Below are 20,976 nucleotides of genomic sequence, written 5' to 3'. Positions count from 1 at the left end.
CTCGCTCGGTCCTTTTGTCTTTCTCTCCTCAGTGTCTTCTTTCATCTCTCTCTCTCTCTCTCTCACACACACACACACACACATCCAGCGTGTTGCACGTTATATAGATCATACAATGAAATATATGAAGTTAAGAACACTGCTCTGTGGAAAAAAGAGGTTCTTATTTAACTTTATTTTCATTAAAAAAAAACTTTTTAGTAGCTTTGACTCCAAGAAGCTGGACTATAGAATCACTTTTGCAGCAACCATGACAATTCCTTATATCAGTATTAACTGAAACAGAATAATTGACATCCTGCAGTATACTACAGAAGCCTCTACATCGCTTACTATATTGTTATCATTTAGAGAATGTAAACGTCTTTTTTATAAAACATAATATCTGAAATCTGTAGACTGCATCGAATCTTTTATCAGCTGCAATATTTACAGAAACATTCTTTTGCCCTTATCAGTTGTTTTTTGTTCATATCTACATTTCCCAAAATATTTTTTATCGTGTTTCTTCTTGACCACTTGTGTAGTCTCCTCTTTTGTAACTGTTTTTTTTTTCATTATACAAATGACTCCATATATCTTTTCATTTTGACAAGAGATGACATAAGGAATTGTGTGCAAATGACAGCTTTTGGATCATTTGAATTTTATGGGTAAAAAAACAGTCCTCAATGTATCTTTGAATTAGTATTGCAGTTCAGAACACTAATGCCAAAGTCATGGTTAAAGACAAATATGACAACTATAGTTATGCTATATTATATACTGCAGCCAAGACATGGAAATGAGGTGACTAAGCTGTACAGAAGTGGAACTGTAATTCAAAGTGTGTGTTGGAGACAGAAATGCAGCTGCAAAGCTCCTTCAAAGGCAAGTTTGGCAAATATCTTGCAAAATTACACTTTCAACTTGACTTTCAAACTTGAATTTTAAAACTAAGGTAAAATATCTGTTAATTTTCATTTTCAGTAATGGACCTACTTAATATCCAGGGAACACTTGTGGGTAAAGTCAGTCAACAGTGAATGTAGAGACGTAGATATCACATGGTGGTGTAATTAACTTATTGATTTTTACTGCAGCTGTAACCACCACGTCTGTTGCGTCTCTAAATAGCAACTTTAGGACATTTCCCTGCACTGTGACTTCTGCAGTCCGTCACAATGTGCGAAACAACCGTGATTGTGGACTGTGCACACATCCTGCACATTGGCGCGTCAGAAATCTGGTTTGTTCACCACATATTACACGGACTCTTTCTTGTTAAAACATATCTATCTGCCATGTGGCTCTAATGCTACAGTTCCTTACACAAATATTCTCACAGGAAAAGTCCGCCATAACTTTTGTAGCTTCACACATAATCCTCAGTGCCAGCGGGGAGGCTGTGAGGGAGGACTCAGAGATAAAGTCGTGTTTACATTATGGTCCTCTGTCCTCTTTCTCAGGCAGGATCCTTGTTTATCAGATTTAATGCAGAACATTTGTGAGCATGGGGGATTTTAAAGGGCAGTTGTCCTTTCTAATTTAATTCCCCTCAAGACCCATGCCAAGAAATGTAATTGACTTCTGCTCTTACACAAGCAAAAATCTCCTCAGTATGAAAAATTTGTGGGGTAAGTATAGAAATGTTGGACAATTATGTATCACATTACTGCTGAGACTGAGTCCACCTGTGGATCTAAAAAGCGGTCCAGAAGTTCTCTGCCCGCTTGATCGCATTTTTAAGAGCAGTGGTCTTTGCTGAAGATGATCGGTTAAAAGAAGTCACAGACTGGGAGGCAGGGAGGGAGCGGGAGAGCTGTATTTGGGATGAGGTATCGATCTTGCGGTGTACACCGGTGATGCTGACGAAAGAGCAGAATCAGTTCGAGACGAAATCACCACCACCATTTTATTTGCAGGAGGGAAGGATTGAAGGGGGTTATCAGCCTTGCCAGTCTCCATTTTAGCTAGGAGATTCTTGGAAATGTTTTTGTAGATATAAAACCATTAGATAACAGTAATGACTGACGGCATGTAAGTTGTAAATCTTTAGGCTTTCGACGTGCATTTCTGTTTTTTTTGTTTTTTTTGTTTGTATCTTTCTATTTCCTTCCAGTCCCAGGCATCGACCTATCCACATAAAGTAGAACATGGTGCTGGTAACAAAGTGACATCCATGAAAGCTCTCAGACATGTCGGATAGAGCTCCTTTTGTATTTGAAAAATATATTCATGCTCGGGTGCATCGTCACATAGACCTGAGGCAAGCAGACAAGATGAACTTGCAGGGGGGGGGTGTAAATCTGCAGCTTTTGACATCAGACACCAAACCCAGAGTGTCTCGTGTGCCTTTGCTGCGTGATTTAAAGCCCAATTATCTCAGTCAACCGCAGAAGACAACAGCCAGATAACAGTAGCCCTTTCTCCTTAGATGGATATGTGGCGAGGGTATGCACGTTTTCACATGTCTGTGGGCACAACAGGTACCATATAACCTGAAGTGTTAAATACATCTGCTCTTGATGCATACCATACTACTTTTCTAAAGATCTCAGGGTGAGTGGTGATGGTTTATTTTGCCCAGTGGCAGTTATGTCTCCTTTCAACTTTCAGCTGTAAAGCTAACACCTGCTTTACCCCAAAGAGGACAGATAAGGGGATTCCCTTCAAAATTCCTGGGACAATAGAAGCTTATTGGCTTTGATGTGTTTCACTGCATTCATTTATCTTTTGATTTCACTTTTATGAACCTGAAATTGGCTTTAAGCTAAAAAAAAAAAAGAAAAAAGGAATCTGTCAGCACATTTAATTCAACTGTATTTGCTAGCTGAGAATGAAATGATAAAGCTAAAGCTTTTCATGTTGGCGGCGTGGCTCAGTGGATGGCAAAATTGGTTGGTGAGTCCAGCACTTTGGTCCAGACAGAAATATTTCAAGAACTATTGAACAGATGAAGTTTTTGAAAAGACATTCATGGTCCCCAGAGGATGAAACAGAATGATTTTGGGGATCTCCAACTTTTCCTCACGCCCCATCAAGACATTCTTGATGAGTTTGTGGAGGAAATGTCTTGACAACTAAGGGACTGATTGCCATGGCATGTGGTGTAGACATCCATGTTCCCTGAATTAACTTTGGTAAAGCCCTATCATTTCATCTGGCTGGGGTGACACCATCAGGCAAAAATTTAAATTTGTCAAACTTTGGTTTGTGACTAAATACCTGCAAAATGAGTCACATTTCCACCAGCCTCAGCTGTACTTTCTATTTAGTCCTAATTAGTAAATGTTAGCATGCTAACATGCTAACATAGTAAACATGATACCTGCTTAACAACAGTATGTTGGCATTGTCCTTGGAAGTATATTAGCATGCTGATGTTAGCATTTGGCTCATAGCTCAATCAAAGTGATTTCCCTTCCAACAGATCACAGGAGCTGTCCATTCAAAACTGAATGCCTGTTAATTAGCTCCATTACTTTGAGCTATGTTACTTCTCTTCTTTCACCATTTACAGTCTGCTGTATGTCCATGGCCTGTTGATCTAATTTTCCTCAGCGCTGTCTGCAGCGGGCCAAGTACAAAATGAAGTGGCAATGACACAGAGCATTATGCGAGTTATGAGAGCCAGGAAACGGGTGTAAAAATCCTAAAGATTATTTCAAAATGGACCACTGACAGCAAAACAAAGTATGAGCTTTGTTGGATGTCAGGGGGTGAGAGAGTGTGATTCATGGACAGAGTAATTTAATACGAATTAAGAGTCTTACAGAGACGACAGTTTTGGCTTGTTGCATGTGAGTGAGCTAAGTGAGGTTCAACTTTAGAGGTGCATTTCTTAGAAACCTAATCCTCTCTCCTGTCAGTTCAACCTGGGAGGAGAGCAGAGGAAAAGTGAAATCTTCATCTCTCTAATTTATCAAAATCTCCAAGTGTGAATGTTGGATACACTCTGATATTTTAGATGCCAAGTCCTGTCAAGGAGCTTCTAATTTTTTTTCTTTACTGATAAGTTTGTGTACATTAACTCTTGTCTTTGAGATATATACGCGCCGCTTGTGCCAGAGGTCAATTCTCCAGGTCAATGTGGCTATGATAAATGAATCCGAGCTTTCAGTCACAGTACATGAATCTCCTAATTTGCAGAAATTATTAAGTCATCTCATGCCCTCCACGGAGCATAACTCTTGCTGGTTCTGGCAAAGGGGAGGAGGCGTTACAGCCAAAAGGCATCTTGTCGTAATAAATGTGTCTGAGAGTGTTTCCAAGGCATTTCTTAAATCATCAGTGGCTTCTAATGGTGGTCTGGCCCACAGGGAGCTTCACGGACCTTCATTTATCTGCCTCACAGACAGGAGGAACGGGTCCACCGGTGTTGGGTTACAGGCCTCACACACACAGACACACGCATACTGTACTCGTGTGGGATGCGAAGTAGGGCTTGCAACTGTGTGTTCGTGCACGAACACTTGGAACACAGAACACAATCTTTGGTGCTGGGTCATTTGTAACCTTCAATCAGCTGAGTGTTTGCAGTGTGACAGGCGTCATGGACTCAATGCTCTCTTAAAACCCCACAACTTTACTGTCCAGTGACGAGCTTTCCAGACCCACACCAGAATATTTTTCGTAGAATGTCAGAGTAATTGTGCAATTATATGCCTCTGTGTGTGTGCGTCCATATATACTATAAAAAGGCATTGTGTCTAAGGAAAAGGCTTTTTTCCCTTTGACATTAGTTTTTAGTTCATTTTTAAAAATGTCCTCCACCTTCTTCAGCTGACTGCGTACGTGTTCACTCCTCAGAACTTCTTGTTGTGTAACATCATGTGTGTAAATTCAAATTCACATTTAAAGTTTAAAGAATTTTTTTTTATTTTTATGTCTTTATGTGTGCCAGTTTCAGGAAAATTGGGTTTTCCACCAGTACTCTGTACATATAGGTTAAAGTAAAATTGTTCTCACTGATTATTGTAGAGACTGTGGACACAGGTGGAAACAGCTTTAACTTTTTTATGGAGGAATATTTCTCAAAATCACAACCAAGTCATACATTAAAATAAGTGAAGCTGCAAGTAAACACACTGCATCTCAAAGCACTATTTCACAGGAACATTCAGCTTTTTTTATTGACAGTTCAACTAACCAGTAACTGATTTAATTTTGCCGACATGTTTATGATAATTTACGCTGAATAACGTTTAGAATAAAGAAACGTATAAAGTGTTAATTCGAACTGTAACAAGAAGATATGCTGTCGTGACACATCCACACGTTGTCTGATGTTTCTCTGTGCTCTCACTGCAGGAACCTTTACCATTTGCCTCACTCTGATCATGTTACAACACTTTTATAGACCAGGTTCCTTTCTTCATGTCTCTTCTCACCTTCAGAACCACTGCTCCGCTCACTTCCCCCTTTCCCTCCAGTTTCTCTCCTCTCACTTCACTGTTTTCTCTGCTGCGCTACGCAATCCCGGAGGATAACAGAGACTGAATCTGTCTGTGGTGTGTGTGTGTGTGTGTGTGTGTGTGTGTGTGTGTGTGTGTGTGCGCGCAGGCAGACGAGGACTCTCCTATGAGTCACTTTAAATCTCTTCTGGTCTCTAGCTCACTCAGGTTTATTAAAGTGACCACTGCCAGTGCTCCTTACTTCACCCTGTTGTCCTTTACCATAAATGTACATTGTCCTTATCTACAAGTTTTTTTTCCATGCACTGACACATATATTTAAGATATAGTATAGTGTGTATGTCTGACCTAGAGTTCACTCCCAGTTTAAACAATGGTCTACGGTTTGAAAGAATACAGCGTGTACAATATGTAGGGTGTCCTTGGCTAGCTGTCCTCACATTATTCTGCAGTTTGTCTTCCTGCCAAAGAGGCTAATTGTTAAAGTTCACTTAAGGAAAGACAAACAGCAGCATCTGAACATAAGGAATTCATTCACAGTGGAGGATCGGCTGTCCAAGCCTAATTTCATAGAACAGGCACAAAAAAAATGCAAGTATTTCTTAATAATTTGACTGCACTGAAATTGTTAGAATTCTTGCAGCTGATAAGAACTTAGGCAACTAAAAATCAAACTGTGGATTTTTTAAGGAAAGAGAGAAAAACACTGCTATCAGGTTTATCATTTAAAATGGACAAACAAGTCCTTACTCTCAACTTCCTGGAGATCCACATCACTCCTCAAGCTAGGATCGCCTCCTTGATCATGATACTGTACCGCCATGCTGCTCATCAATTGATATCAATCGATTGATGATTGACAGAGAGCCTGTCCTCAGCAGCCACTTCACACTGTGAAGTACATCAGAGGTCAGCATCCACCGGTGCAGGCGTCATCACGGTGTTGTGCTTTGTTTTCCAAAGGAAAGATCTGAGGAAGAGGGCTGGGCTCTGAGATGGTGATTACAGCCGTCGGAAAGAGAACACGGGGACACTGAGAATACTCTTCACATATAATAACACACACACACACACACACACACACACACACATGCATACTAACTAGTTTTGTGTTTATTTTTTTGTCTGTTTCTTTCTTTTGGCTGCTCTGAGTTCATAGCAAAATAAACTGCTCCGACTTAATCACAGTGGACAAACTTCATTACAGTAAGACAGTGGCCTCACACACACACACACACACACACACACACACACACACATACACACACACACACACACACACACACACACACACACATACGTGTTTAATTTACAGACCAGCTGCTGGTTTTGAAACGAGCCAGTTAGGTGGCTGCCAAGTGTGTGTGAGTGTGTGTGTGTGTGTGTCACAAGTAAAACTTATATAAAGTAAAAAAAAAAAAGTCATCCTTCTTGGCATTGAAATATATACATTTGTTGATACTTAAAATTACACATTTGATCTGACAGTCTTCCCAAATAAAAAAAAAAAAGAGTAATGAATTGCGTTTGAAACTATAAACAACTCTTACTTCACTTACTGTTCACAAACAGCCGACAGAAGAAACGATCTTATTTCACACCGCTGCCTCTATACAAACTTGTCCCATTATAGAGTTGGCCTCACAGCTCTGTTCACTTGTTTTATATGAAGGTCAGTGAAGTGATCATGTGTTCCTGCCTTTCTGTTGTGTCAGCTACATTTCCTCACTTTCTTTTAAAACCATTTTCATTGCATGATTCTGAACAATGGACACTTATATCACAGTTACATAATGTCTATATTTAGCTATCATTTTTGTTGGGTGTGAAATGATACAACGCCTGAGAGGTTACTGTTTGTGGTGCTATTCAAAAGTAATTTCTGACATAATAGCAGCTAAACTCGACTTTTAAATCTGTGTTATTTTGTTGAATGCTTTGAGATGCATATATGCAGCGTGTAGATGTTTCCTCCATGTTTTTTAACAAGGGGGATTAGTCAGTAACGGAGACAAGGGCACAAACGGGGGGGGGGGCAAATCTAATGTTTTCCTGCATGCTGCTGCCCAGGCAAGAGTTACTGGGATACTGCTCAAAATCAGTTTAAGGAATGATTTGACATTTCGTGAAACATGCTCATTTGCATTCTTGCTAAATAAGCAGCAATGCAGCTGTTTGAGATTCATCCGGGATTTAAATAAGGATTACAGCTGAACAGAATGTAACAGGTAAATAGGTAATAGGTAAAACACACCACCTCCATCAGGCTGCCGCAAAGATGTCACAGGAAAGGAGAGGAAGGGCAAAACAAACAAACAGGGTGGTTCTCTCTCTGTGTGAGGGGCCACAGCAACCCCCCCCCCCCAAAAAAAAAAAACAACCAGACAACTTTTATCCCTGAACACAGACTGGTGACTCCTGTGTTATGCAGTAATTCACACGCAGAAAATGTCACTGTGAATTTGAAACTGTTCCAAATGTACTTTTAAAGTCTGGCCATATTGACCACCTCCGTAGTTCATCCATGGTTCACTTTATTGTGTGTGTTGAGCTGCAGGGTGTGGACTCGCAGCTGCTGGTGTGAACTTTGTGGTCTCATTAAGCCAATCCTAATCCCGGTTTGCTCCAGAACATCTTTCATGTGTCATGTGCAGATGCAGCACAGACACATACAGCCTAGATTATAATTCTTAAACCGCAACAGGGGGAAAAAAAAAAAAAGAAGTTTGAGTTTTACAGTTTTGCTGCTTTTGTTTCACAGATCTTTATTTACTTCCGATTTCTTTCAACGGACTCATAGTCACGAAATAGAAATGATCTCAAATGATCAAAGGAAATCCAATACTCTCAAGCGTCACTAGATGAGATCTGTGTTACATGTAATAAATGCTCTCTGCCTTCTTTTAAATGTCTCTTGAATAAATGGCTGAGCCAGTTCTGCAAGTCGGCTCTGGTGTAACTAATTCTACCTCTGGCTGTGTCACAGCAAAGGCTTGGGAATGATGAATGAAGGTTCAGATGACAGCTTGTCCTGGTTTACAGGCCTATCTCCTCTCTCGCTCTCTCGCTCTCTCGCTCTGCCCCGTAGCTCCTGTATTTTAATGCTCCCCAGATGGGATTGACGTTGCCGTGACAGGCGGTGACGCAGGCGGGGTGTCGAGTATCAGGGCCACTGACAGGTTACCATCAATCACACTTCTTACCAGCCAGCCACTTAAATAACAAACGCTGTAACACACCTCTTTCTTTCTTTATGCTTTTTTTTTTTTTTGTTGTGTAAAAGGCTTTATGATGCCCAGGAATGTTGGCTCCAGTTTGGTCTTTAGACTAGAGAAAGTAATCAGGTGTGTGTATATACATGTGTGTGAGTGCGTCTGTCCATGTACATGTGTGGGCGCCTTTGAGGTAGATTTGAATGAAGCCCAGTGTACGAATGCAGAGGGGCCAAATTAGGATGGATCTATTTAACCACATCCAATCCTAGAGAAGTGGCATACTGGATTCAGATTAGATTGAACACTATCGAACCCCGGCACTAAGCAAATAGTTCACTTTCTGTTCTGGAGGACTGCTTCTTCATTTGTGCATGTTTCAACCTGAATGTCACATTTAACACTAATTAGTTCCGTCTGCATCAATCAGGCGCTAAGGGGGTTAATATGCACAGAGGCAAATGATTACAGTAAAGTATTAGTTTACATTCAGACCGGTTAGTAACAGGCTCAAACAAAAAACCAGTTAGAAACTCTAGTTTACAGCATACACATATTGACGTTATTATTTGCTGTGTGATTTGTTATAGTGAAGTCTGTCCATGCGAGGGGGGGGCATGCTTGCACTTTAAGTACACACAGTATTTCAGACATGGATTTATGGATCAGGCTATAACAGTGCCATTTTTTATGCACAGGGTCATTAACTTAACCAAACTACTGTGATACTGTTGGCAAGTCAGGTCTGAGCTGTCTGTATTTGTTTTAAAGCTGATGTTTCCTCATGGTGTTGGGCAGCGTGATTGTGTGTGTGTGTGTCTGTGTGTGTGTGTGTGTGTGTGTGTGACAGCAGCTGTGATCAAACCTGACTATCACAGGGGTTTAGTGTAGGAAATTCAAGTCCTTTTGGCTCAACGAGAATTTCGTCATTTTAATCTTTGAACCAAAGGTATATTCAAATCCTCAAAGACCTTTTGAACCATCTGGATGAAAAAATACTCCATCATCTGCACAATAAAAGGTTTTTAATGTGTTTCTTAAGTTGCAAGTCTGTGTCCTATCCCGGTAGCTATCAAGCTGCTATCTTTGTTTTGACTCTGAAACATAGGCTCAACTTGGGAAACAAATTAAAAATCTTTTTAATCGTACGGGCGCAATATTTTTCCATCCAGACGGTTAAAGAATCTTTGGGATTTTTGGAAATATCTTCAGATAAATGTAAGCATTTTTAAATGACTGTCTGGGTTTTTCAAGTAATTATTTCAGAGAAACTGATGGTTACCTCTTTGACTCAATATAAAATAATGCAATGGACAGTGCAGAAAGACGGTCTATGTGTAATGGTGCAGACACTGGGACTTGAGCTGAATGAGGAGAAACTAAGACATTTGGTAACTGACAGCCAATGCAGGAGACACAAATCATCATGAGACAGAAATGATTACTGTGTTGGAATTTCTTTCAAATGTATTTTTTTATTTATTTCTTTTATTTAAAGTGCATTTTGAAAGTATTCAGATCCTTCACTTCCTTTCGCATGTTGCAGCCTTGTGGTAAAATGGTTCAAATTCATTTTTTCCATCATCAGTCTACACTCCAATTACCAATACTAGTTGTCTTTTCCTAAGTCCGTCACATCTCACACTGACCTCATGTCGTTTTCCATCAAGACAAGATACCGGCTAACAAGAGACGCCTATCATTGGTAGTGAGCTCTAAAGAGGAAGTGTGGTTAAGTAACAGCAGACACATCATTAAGTATAATCTGACTACAAGCACCGTCGTGTGACCGACCGAGTGATTGATCACATCTGGTGTTGGCTTCACAGCAATTACTCCCATGGTTCCCAACCTCTCTGGTTTCTGAACACTCATCACAGTTTGTGAGTGGAGCTGTGAGCAAAGATTACTTTTATCTTTAAAGATTGTTTGATGTAATGGAGGCCTGGAGAGCTTAGAGTATCCAGTATTTCACAAGAAAAAGAAACTGAGAAAAGTCAGAAAAATAAACATGTTTTAGTTGTTAGTTTAGTTTGGAAAAATATATATTTTCTTTTTTATCCCTGTATCAGTATTAACAATCTAATAGTGTCATATTGAGTTATAGATCACAGGGGACATTTTACTGCAGAACCAGTACTTTCACTGCTGATACTTTAACTACATGAAGCTGATAATACTTGTGAAGTACGACCGCGAGTGAACTGATCGTAGCCCGTTAAATCCAGTAGAGTCCCTCTTTTTATGCGTGATCCATATTCGGAGCTCATTAAGCTCAGAGTATTTGGAACAAGTAACGTGTGAAAATGTAGGTCTAAAGGCCAGTTTGTCCAAGCTGTTATTTCACCATGTCACAACAATCAATATCAACCAATAATCAATATTTCAGATGTTCTGCTGCTCAGCTCACTTTTAGGATGGAGCTATGGGTTGTTAACATTAATTAGGCTAGTTTCATTAATGTAATACACACACTTGGGTCTGAGTGATTAATCGGTTAATCAGGAAAATGTCAGAAAATATAAAATTCTGTCCAGAAAAGGTGCATGAGACGGAACCAGTGATAAATAGTACAACATAAAAAGAAAAAAAAATGTATGAATAAAAGAAATAAAATGTATTCAGTTAGATAAAAAAGCAGGAAATTTGAGAAAATTCGTTTTTTTATTTCTTTGAAAAAAACTCTATTGTTAACAGTGGGATTTACACATTGCCCCGCTCTTGCAGTCCCACCCACGGCCAGTAGAGGGCCCCTCTCCTCAGAGTAACTGAACAGATTCATTTCAGTTCCCCAGACAGCACCTACTACACACATCAGCCATCACTCGCCAACAAGTTTATCTGGTATATTGTTAAACAGCACCCTCCCACTCAGCAGGAGGAATTTAAAAAAAATTCAGTTTGTTCTTTTTATTTTTGTCACTTGTGGCTGAGGCTGAGAAAAGGAGAGAGGGAGGAGGGTGTGAGGGGAGGTGAGAAGAGGTGGGTGGGAGGGTGAGACTGGCTGGCATGTGAAAGACACAAAGACAATGGAGTCATTTTTGAAGACCGACCATCCAAACAGCCAGGGTGCTTCTGTGGGAGCTTCCTGTCCGGACGAAGTGCACGCTAAGCCTGAACGCTGACCTTTGACCTTTTAAAAACACAAAATGCCGCAGTTGACATATTTAGTATACATTTGGTAAATTGTATGCTTAAAGACTGCACAATGGAGGTGTTCAAAAAACAATGGAAGATTCTGGTCTCACATTAGGAGCATGTTCACTCCATCATCATCCCCTGCAGTAAAAACATAAACAACTACCATTATTCAGTTTGAATCTAAAATGTAGTAATACATGAATTCCATAACTACAGAAACAAGTCCATATGAAAACCATTTAAAACCTAAATAAGAATGGTATTGTTATTTGTAATTCAGCTGTTTTCCATGTGATTTAATGGAAAGACCATCTCATCTAATCACATTTTCCTCATGTGACTAGATGCAGCAGGTACACAACATAACACCACAGGAAACATAATGAAATACACATATAATAAACATCTGATGCATTTCTCCAACAGCAACAAAAAAACTGACTTAAAATTGAATCAACACCTCCCTGACACAAAAACTAATTTTCACAAGGACAGTATGTGTTGTTGAATTATTGTTTCAAGTTATTGTTTATTTGGATCCCCATCAGTAGTTGCCTTGGCAACAACTACTCCTGGTGTTCATGCAACCATGTTTATTATTCATTACATCTGATTTATACATACCAGAGGGAAACCATTGCAACTGTAGTAGTGGAAATCATGTGAGACATTCACATTGTTGCAAGAATACATAGTTGTTGTGTCTGAGTGTGTATAAATAAAAGATAAATAGTCCAGTGTCATGAGTAAGTCAGGAGTCTGTGTTCACTCCCCTGCACTGAACTCAGCAGAGTGAGAGAGAAAGAGGAGAAAAACTGGAAGTGAAATAGCAGCAAGGGAAAGACGTGGGCGATATTTTGATCTGTGATCTAATTTTAGCTTGGCATCGGCTTCAAATAGAAACTTCTCCATAAATATTCATGAATGGAGGGAAGAATCTGCTGCTCTGTGATGCAGCGGGAGAAGACAGGGGAGGGGGAGAACTCTGTATTCTACCTGAAAAGCTATTTTTAGCTGCATCACTGCCTCTCCCGGTCTATTCCCCCACGCTTCTGTCTCTGTGCAGCTAAAATTAGCTGCACAGAGACAGAAGCGCGGTGCAGAAACTAAAATAGAAACGGGTTTATGGTCAGAGCACGCAGGAACAGCCAGGGGTGCAGCATCATTAGAGAGGACAGATCGAGGTAGATGGAGAGAGAGAGAGTTAAAGAGTGAGGAGTGGGTGAGGCTACATGTGTTCTTGTAGTAACAGGGATGTATGTGCTTACAGATCAAAATGGACACATTATAGGTGTGTAAGGTGGCACGTTGCATGACTGTGATGCACATTAATACACACATAATTCAAAACTGATTCATCCACACCTGTGATACAACGCCCCCACACACACATACACGGTTAAATACACATTTGTACATTTGCACCCCACCAACTCAACCCAAACAGCTCCAGTCACACAGTGTGCAGTGCAGTTAAGACCAAAAAGTCCTCATGTACATGTCTCAGAACAGGCTGTACTCTCTTTCTCTGAAATAGTATTTACACTCGCTCTCTCTTTTCCCTATTTTACCTCAGCCTAGCTCTCTCTCACCCCCCTTTACCCTGCTGTCCCCACTCCTATCCTCTCGACTCCTCTCCTTGGCTATGTATAGCGCAGTCAGTAAGTCTGAATCTGTCACATGAATGGAGGGATGGGGGCTTCTGTTCGGCTGGTGTTACGTAATAGCCAGTAACACACCAATGTCTAGCTCTCACGCAGCATCCTGGGAGGGTAACAGGAAAGAGCAATGAATGGGATTTGTACATGCTGCAGTTGGTGCATTCCTACTGTTTGAGCTGCATTTTGCTTGAAATCAAATTTATGTATTAATGCTATGAAAGCCAGTGGCATGGCTCCAAAAATGGCACTGATCAATCAGTCCACCGCTTTTGGATGGATTGGCACCAAACTTTGACACTCGTGCTCTTCAGAGGATGAATCCTAATGACTTTAGTGTTCCCCTGATTCCACCTTAAGATTGACAGTTGCAGTTTTAGAGTGAAATATTTTGGAAATTCTTGTATGTGTGGATTACCATGAAATTTGGTACTTTCCACATAGCACCTTCATCGGGTCTGAATTTTAAGCCGCATTTCAACCAAAAAGTACCTGGAACTTTTAGTTCTAGGTACTTTTAGTCCCAGGTACTTTTTTGAACTTTGAGTTTCAGGTACTTTTCTCCAGGAACTAGAGGTTCCTGTGGTCCATTGTTGTCTGCACGGCCTAAAGTCCCGGGAAGATCATGAAAAATTATTTCTTGACATTACATTATTCACAGCACTTTGGGGACATAATATGAACGAAAATACAGGACAATTTGCGTCCCTTATTCTTTCATACAGGACGCAGCATTTTATTTTCAAATACAGGATGATCCCATATTATACTTTACGGGTGGCAAGTCTAGCCACTCCGGTTGTTGTGGTCCTTTATTCTTTTGAAGTCTTGTTTGCGCTTTTTTACCTTCTCTCGGACCTGTTTTGCTGTGTGGGAAATGTGTTCACTTTCTCGCTGCGGACTTCTAAACATCACGGGTGAAATAAAATGCTGCAAGTACTCTACCAGTCACAAATGTTCACCACTGCAGACCACCCACTGCTAAACATCAGCATGTTAGCATTGCCATTGTGAGAATTTTACCATGCTCCTGTTAGCATTTATCTCTGCTGTGCCAGTGTAATAAACTTTTAGTCTTTATTTTTAATACCAGTTAATCTATTATTTATTGTACTGAATCTTTATGAAGTGGCATATAATACTGAAAAATGTCGCAACAAGTTCCCTAAGCCAAAGGTTACGTTAGAGTTATTAGTTCTGTCAGAGCAACAATCCAAAGCCAAAACATATTCCATTTAAAATGGTATAAAGTACAGGAAAGTAGTGACTCCTCACATACTTACCTGAGCAGTTAATCGTTTATAAAAATTGCTGTTTATGAATTATTTGTCATTCAACTAATCAATTGGTCGAGTAATCGTGTCAGCAGTTAATGCTCCCCATTGACACTGAGGTATCTGCTGAATGATTTACAGCCATCAGGGCTGAACTGCAGAATGCCAGAAGAGACAAATTCCTGCATGCAGGTGATAGTATGAAACGCACAGGTGTAATTAATGACATTAACGAGGGCTGCATTCCATTTAGGTTTGCCAGTTTCACAGCTTTGGTATTGTGCATATTGGCTTATTAGCATGGCTTACTGGGACACTTAATGGGAATAAACCCTTAATGTGCTCAAGTTTTGGTATTGTGTTTTATTATTTCCCACACTTATCATCAACAGACATCTCTATCTACCACTCCTGTACCCAAAACTCCAGTTTTTGTTTGCCTTGTGTTTCAGAGATTTTTATTTTTGAATATCGTTTCCCCTGCTGTATTTATTTGAAAAATATCGAGTGTGTGGCTTAGCATCTGCCCATCCAAAATCCTCCACGTTCTGGTTGTTTTGCCAAAGTGTGGATTTCTACTCTGGAGTTCCTCAGACTGTTTAGAAAAGAAGACGTGTTGCTTAGCGGAGCTGCAGGCTGACAGAGTCTCTCCGGGTTCGCATGTCAGCAGAGGGGCTGTGGGAAAATAGAGATGTGGATCAAGGCAGAAACGTGCCCAGACTGTGAAGAAGGGCCTCTCTCTGCCTTTATTTGGTGTTTTTCTCCGTAGTCGGATCGTGTTTGATCAGGAGGAACTCCTCCTCACCTGAACACCGGGCTATTTTTAGACTCACACTCACATGACCCTACGTCAATACGCTGATGCTTATTTTATACGGGCTGTTCACTCACAGTCCCTCATCACACACACACACACACACACACATGCAGACCTCCCCTGGATATTCACACCTCACCTGCATGACATTAGCCACACAGACTTTACACTTTTAATGAGGTGCACAGTAACAGTTTTTTTTTTCACTATTCATTTCAAGTATGTTATCCTAATGATCAGTCCAGCTCCAGCAGGAAGGCACACAGTTAACCATCAGGATTAAAGGCCATTCACTGTCTGTGGCTCTCAACACCCACTCATTGTGGTTTCAGTGTAATGTTGTTGGGGGTTTTTTTCTTATCACCCATTGTTAGATAAATTTGAACACAGCTCTGATTTTAGTCTACTTTGTGGGATATATCAGATGAGATTTGATAATGGCATTCCTACATATTTCACACTGTCATATCCTTTTTGTCGCCCTCTTATATCTGTAACTTTTAGCTCTTATTGTGGTCTTTACTGGTTTATAATGGTTACACTTCCTTCTAAATTACACTATTTCCTGTTCAAGAGATAAAAATGGCTCGATGTTGTTACCCAGTGATGAAAGCTTGAGGTATTTTTAGATGTGGAGTATTGTATTTTATATTCATTTTCTCCCTTTCATTGTTACTGGAGCAGGGACCAGTCTTTTATCTGGAGTAGAGACTGGGATTGTACTCTACTATGTCTACCTTTTCAAGAGAGTTCATTGGACAGTCTAACAGTCTCTAACAATTTTGGTGACTCCAATTGAAATCTGAAGTCTATGAATTTGTCCTCATTGATCCGTTTACTTGTCTCACTATTAAATTCTTAGTGCCTGCAGCAATCACTGAAACTGATTTGCTCCAGAGGACACCACAGTAGCAGCTCAAATTGTAATGACCAGTCACTCAATGTATTATTAATCACAGTGTTGACGCCATAAACAATCACAATGGATGGATGCTTCTTTCATTTCCTTTCCAAAATCATGCACGTTTGTTTTTACGTCAGAGATTTATCATCTGGCCTCAATAACTTCCCTCCCTCTCTCACTTTCTCTTTCTCCATAGTTTTGATGTGGAGAATGGATTGTCGGTGGGCCGCAGCCCCCTCGACCCCCAGGCCAGCCCTGGATCTGGTCTGGTCATACAGGCCAACTTTCCCCACAGCCAGCGGCGGGAATCCTTCCTGTACCGCTCTGACTCTGACTTTGACCTTTCACCCAAAGGTCCTTCCAGAAACTCCTCCACTGCCAGTGACCTGTAAGTTCATTTCCAACCCAGCTGCTCCACGCGGCGATACTATTGATGTATTTCTTTGTGAACATGAGCCACTCTAATGCATATTATACAATGGTTTATGTGCTGCTGTGTGTTTAGCAGAATAGGTTTTACACAAAATATGTTTTCCTTGATTTATTCCTTCATTTACACCCCTAAGAACCAATGAATCAATCAGTGAAACCTCAGTCATGCAGAGCTAAAGTCTTCTAAATCAGTGTCAGCAGTGTCTTATGTACTGTGCTTTAGGTGTAAAGATGAATTAATATACTGTATATATCCACTCCTGAATCTAAGTATATACAGGTGTATTCACAAATGTAGCATCAGACGTCAAAGCTTGGATACCAGTGTAAGATTACACGTGTTTGTTGTCTGCAAATCGCTCTTTAACAAAAAAAAGACATGTCTGTTTATGTATTTCTCTACTTGCCTGTCTTTCCTGTACGGAGAGGTTTCTCCATCCGAGGGCTCATACCGTGCTCTGATTTAAGGGTTGGCTCCCTTACAAACTGCAGCAAACAGTTGCAAACTTCATTTGCAAATTTGAAATTAGTCTCTTTGGCATTTTCTTTGGATTGCTAGAGAGACCTCTGAAGCCAAAGGGCTTCAGTTTAGGTGCTGTGCTCTCTCTTTCATAGCTTTGTTCACTGATGTTTCAAATCTATTCTGTGCATGTGCTTATATCTGAGAGGAGGACTGATAAGAAGGGTCTACCTTGAGCAACTTTTGATGAATTTGTTGTCCCAGTATTTCAATTTCTACAAGCTCAAAGCCAGTTATGAAACATGCTGCACGTTGCATATGTCTGCAATATTCACAGTCAGATCTAAAGTCTCGAAAAAAAAACAACAAAACTACAAGCAGCTGTTTTTTCCATCACAAAATGTTTGCACGTGGAATCTGCTTCACTGGGACTGCAAACCATTGGAAAGATGGGGCTACTTTTTTTGTTCGTTGTTTTATTTTTTTTTCCTATTTTTGTTTCAATTATGTCCCCAAGCAAGACTCTCCCCTCAACCCTCCACTTCATATTGTCTAAACACCTTAAAGTTTGTAAAGTAAGCAGTCACAGGTGTCCTCATCGACTCTTGCCTATCTGTTTTTAAAGGGAAGAAAGCTTGAAGCATTGGGAGGTCAACTGGTTGTCATCTCGGTGAGAAGAACATGATAAAACAAGAATTAGATAAAAACACTGACTCTGTCCCCTTGACGTCCTCTCCTGCATTCCCTCTAGATGCTTTCATGGCCATTTTCCCACCTCCCTCCTGACAAACGTGACTAAAATATCAAACACCTCACCTGTGACCCTTGTTAGACCCCCCCCCCTTCAAACACCCAGTTCTGTTTGATTTGTTTTTGCATGTGATGCTTAATCAAAACCAACCAAGTATGATAACACACTCTGTGGTTTTATTTACTTGTGAGTATTTACCAGTTCATACCTACATCACCCACCCTTCTACCTACCCCAGTCCGTTTCCTCACCAACCTTATTATACGCAGTGCATGACATATTTGTTTCTTGACATAGTTACACTTTTACAGAATAATGATGACTGAGCGATAAATGAGGACATCAGACAAGTAAATATGATAACTAATTATGTCCTCCAGCTCAGCACAGCCTCAGGTTTTAGAAAACTAGAAGTGATACCTCCTTTTTATTTACTTCATCTTAACAAAGTCAAGTTCAGCATTTTTTTTATTTAACACAGATGCATTATTAAAATTAGGTTTATACATTGGTCCTCTAGTCAGTGTTTCATGCTTTTGTCTGATGCCTGTTCCTTCTGTGTGTTCTGTTCTGTATTGCAGACACACAGAAGACATGATTGTTACACCATTCGCGCAGGTGAGTTTTCCCGAAAACCTTTCCATCTAGCTTTTGGAAGTTATATTCCTTTGTAGGTCTTAAAGAAAATGATAAACTCTAGATGGTACCAGACTGTGTTTTACTGCTCCACTGGAACAGCCCCTTAGCGTTATGTTGGCCCTGCGACAGGATCAGTCGTCCCTCTGGTGTTGCCTGGCTCTTACGTTGGATGTGCGTCACACTTGTGCTCACTTTACACCGAGAGAGAAGCAGTAAATCCAATACTGCTGGATCATGCTGTTTAAATTTGCATGCTGGCTGATAAGGCATGTACATGGTTCAGGTCTGGACACCGGATACTCCATGAGCTTTCTCCTTTCTCTGTGCTGAGTCAGTGTTTGGCTGCAGATGGGGTGACAGACGTGACATAAAGGAGTGTCAGTGATGCCATCAAAACATGAGAAAGGGAGAAGGGAATGCCTCTGTGTAGCGCTTCAGCTAGGAGGATGACTGCCTCAGTGTCTGATTTCAAAAGCTCGTCTGTGATTCATATTGCGAATAATTTGATGTAGCTCAAGATGAATTTAAGGCTATCACTGAAGTGACATCTGTGGTTTCATTACATCACAAATGTGATGTACATGTATGTCATATTTGATCAACTCATACATCCAGTCTCTTGTTCCTTTCCTGTAGGTCCTCGCCAGCCTGAGGACAGTCCGAAGTAACTTTGCCGTCATAACCGGCCAGCAGGATCGCACAGCCAGCAAGTGGGTTTTTAGAAAATGTCACATCTCACCATCACACCTGAGGAGTATAATCCTGCTGTAGTAACAGTATGTCTTTGTACTTGCTGACTGTGGTTGATCTCTGTCTACAGGACGCGATCCTCAGGCAGCAATCCGCCATCCATGTGCAAGACCAGCCTTGCAGGTCGGTACCGGTATTAGGCTTTTTACAAATCGATATCCTATAATCAACATTGATCAGAAACACACAGAACAGCAAGAACATTATCATGCTTGTCAGAATACTCCTTTACAAGTAAAATCCTAGGTAAAAGTATGTAAGTTTTATCAGTATGATGTACTAAACGTGTGAAAAGAAAAGTTAGTATAAAGTCTAAATACTCAAGTAAAGTACCTTAAACTACTTTCTTCACTGATGAAATCTAACATTTATTCATGACCAGTTGTTCTCAAACAAGAACAGTAAGTTTACAGCCCAATTTGAGTTCGAGTTTAAAACTCTTTTTGAATGTTGACCAGTGTGTGAATGCTCTCTAACAGCTGAATCCATCCCCATAATGCCTTCCTGTGTTTATCTGCTACAGAGGAGCCTCACCAGCAGCTGGCCATAGAGACTCTAGATGAGCTGGACTGGTGTTTGGAACAACTAGAGACGCTGAAAACTCGACACTCTGTCAGCGAGATGGCTTCAAACAAGGTACTTCAACATAATACACAACACTAACACAGTTAGACACTCGAGTAGGCCACAGAGGGATACACTGAACATACACACCTGTAGGCGGATGAAAGGCAGATACACACTGCTTCACCGTTCAACATTTAATATAGCTAGGTTCAATGCAAGGTTGCAGTGCACTCATTTTAATCTGTACTGTGATTCACCCCCCTGAAGGATTTTATAAGTTATGTGCATCTTGTTGCCATTTCTAGGTAGTCAGATTCTAACTCCATGAACACGGTACAGTAGATGACCCTGAACTGAGTGAGGTCAAAGCTCACAGATTTTCAAGAACATATTTCCAATAAAAAATGATATGAAAATATTTTGATGTTCGTCACACAGTAAAACCTATTACAGTAGATGCACTGTTGCTCTCTCACGTCACTGCAACGGCTGCTTCAGATGAGACCTTAGTGGGCAGAATTCAACAGTCTTCTACAGTCTTCTAGTGTTTCCCTTTTGAGATGAAATACATCAGCATTTTTATTAGAATGGAAAATAAAAATAATACATAAAGCATGTTAATAATGGGAATCTTCGGCTGCACACAGCTGTTTTGTGCCCAAATTAGAATGGGCTCCAAGTACAACACTAAGCCCGGGGACTGTGTGTGATACGCTGTAAGTGCAGTTAGTCTCCACTGATCCCTAAACAAATCTGAAAGCTCACTAATACATAGAATCCGTCATGAAAATATGAATAGAAGCTCCCATCAGATGGGAGAGAGGCTTATTCTATGAATGGGCGTGATGGTTTCAACCATGCATATAGAGACTAGACCTACAGACACACCCTTCCCCCCACTTGTGCAGAAAAATGTGAATGAGGTAGTGGGAGATGAAGATGCAACGGCACACCCCCACCCCCACCCCAACCCCA

General features: G+C 40.5%; 1 protein-coding gene across 7 annotated transcripts in view; it reads left to right on the top strand.

Annotated features, from left to right (window-relative positions):
- pde4ca (phosphodiesterase 4C, cAMP-specific a) overlaps positions 1-20,976 on the top strand; it is a 52,854-nt gene that overhangs the window by 23,912 nt on the left and 7,966 nt on the right. For 5 of the 7 annotated variants that reach the window (XM_087179789.1, XM_087179791.1, XM_023428095.2 and 2 more), the window contains 6 exons: positions 16,599-16,790; positions 17,920-17,964; positions 18,627-18,663; positions 19,321-19,394; positions 19,505-19,557; positions 19,958-20,070. In XM_087179789.1, the coding sequence (XP_087035915.1) occupies positions 16,599-16,790; positions 17,920-17,964; positions 18,627-18,663; positions 19,321-19,394; positions 19,505-19,557; positions 19,958-20,070 (514 nt within the window). The remainder of the gene's footprint in view (positions 1-16,598; positions 16,791-17,919; positions 17,965-18,626; positions 18,664-19,320; positions 19,395-19,504; positions 19,558-19,957; positions 20,071-20,976) is intronic. The other 2 variants (XM_087179790.1, XM_087179792.1) reach the window with 1 other exon arrangement.

Source organism: Seriola lalandi, unplaced genomic scaffold (assembly GCF_002814215.2).
Source record: "Seriola lalandi dorsalis isolate HSWRI2012SDOR001 ecotype SW California unplaced genomic scaffold, Sedor1 jcf7180002054866, whole genome shotgun sequence".
Taxonomy (NCBI): Eukaryota; Metazoa; Chordata; class Actinopteri; order Carangiformes; family Carangidae; genus Seriola; species Seriola lalandi.
Note: the sequence above shows the minus strand (reverse complement) of the source record. Positions and strands in the feature narration are given on the sequence as shown.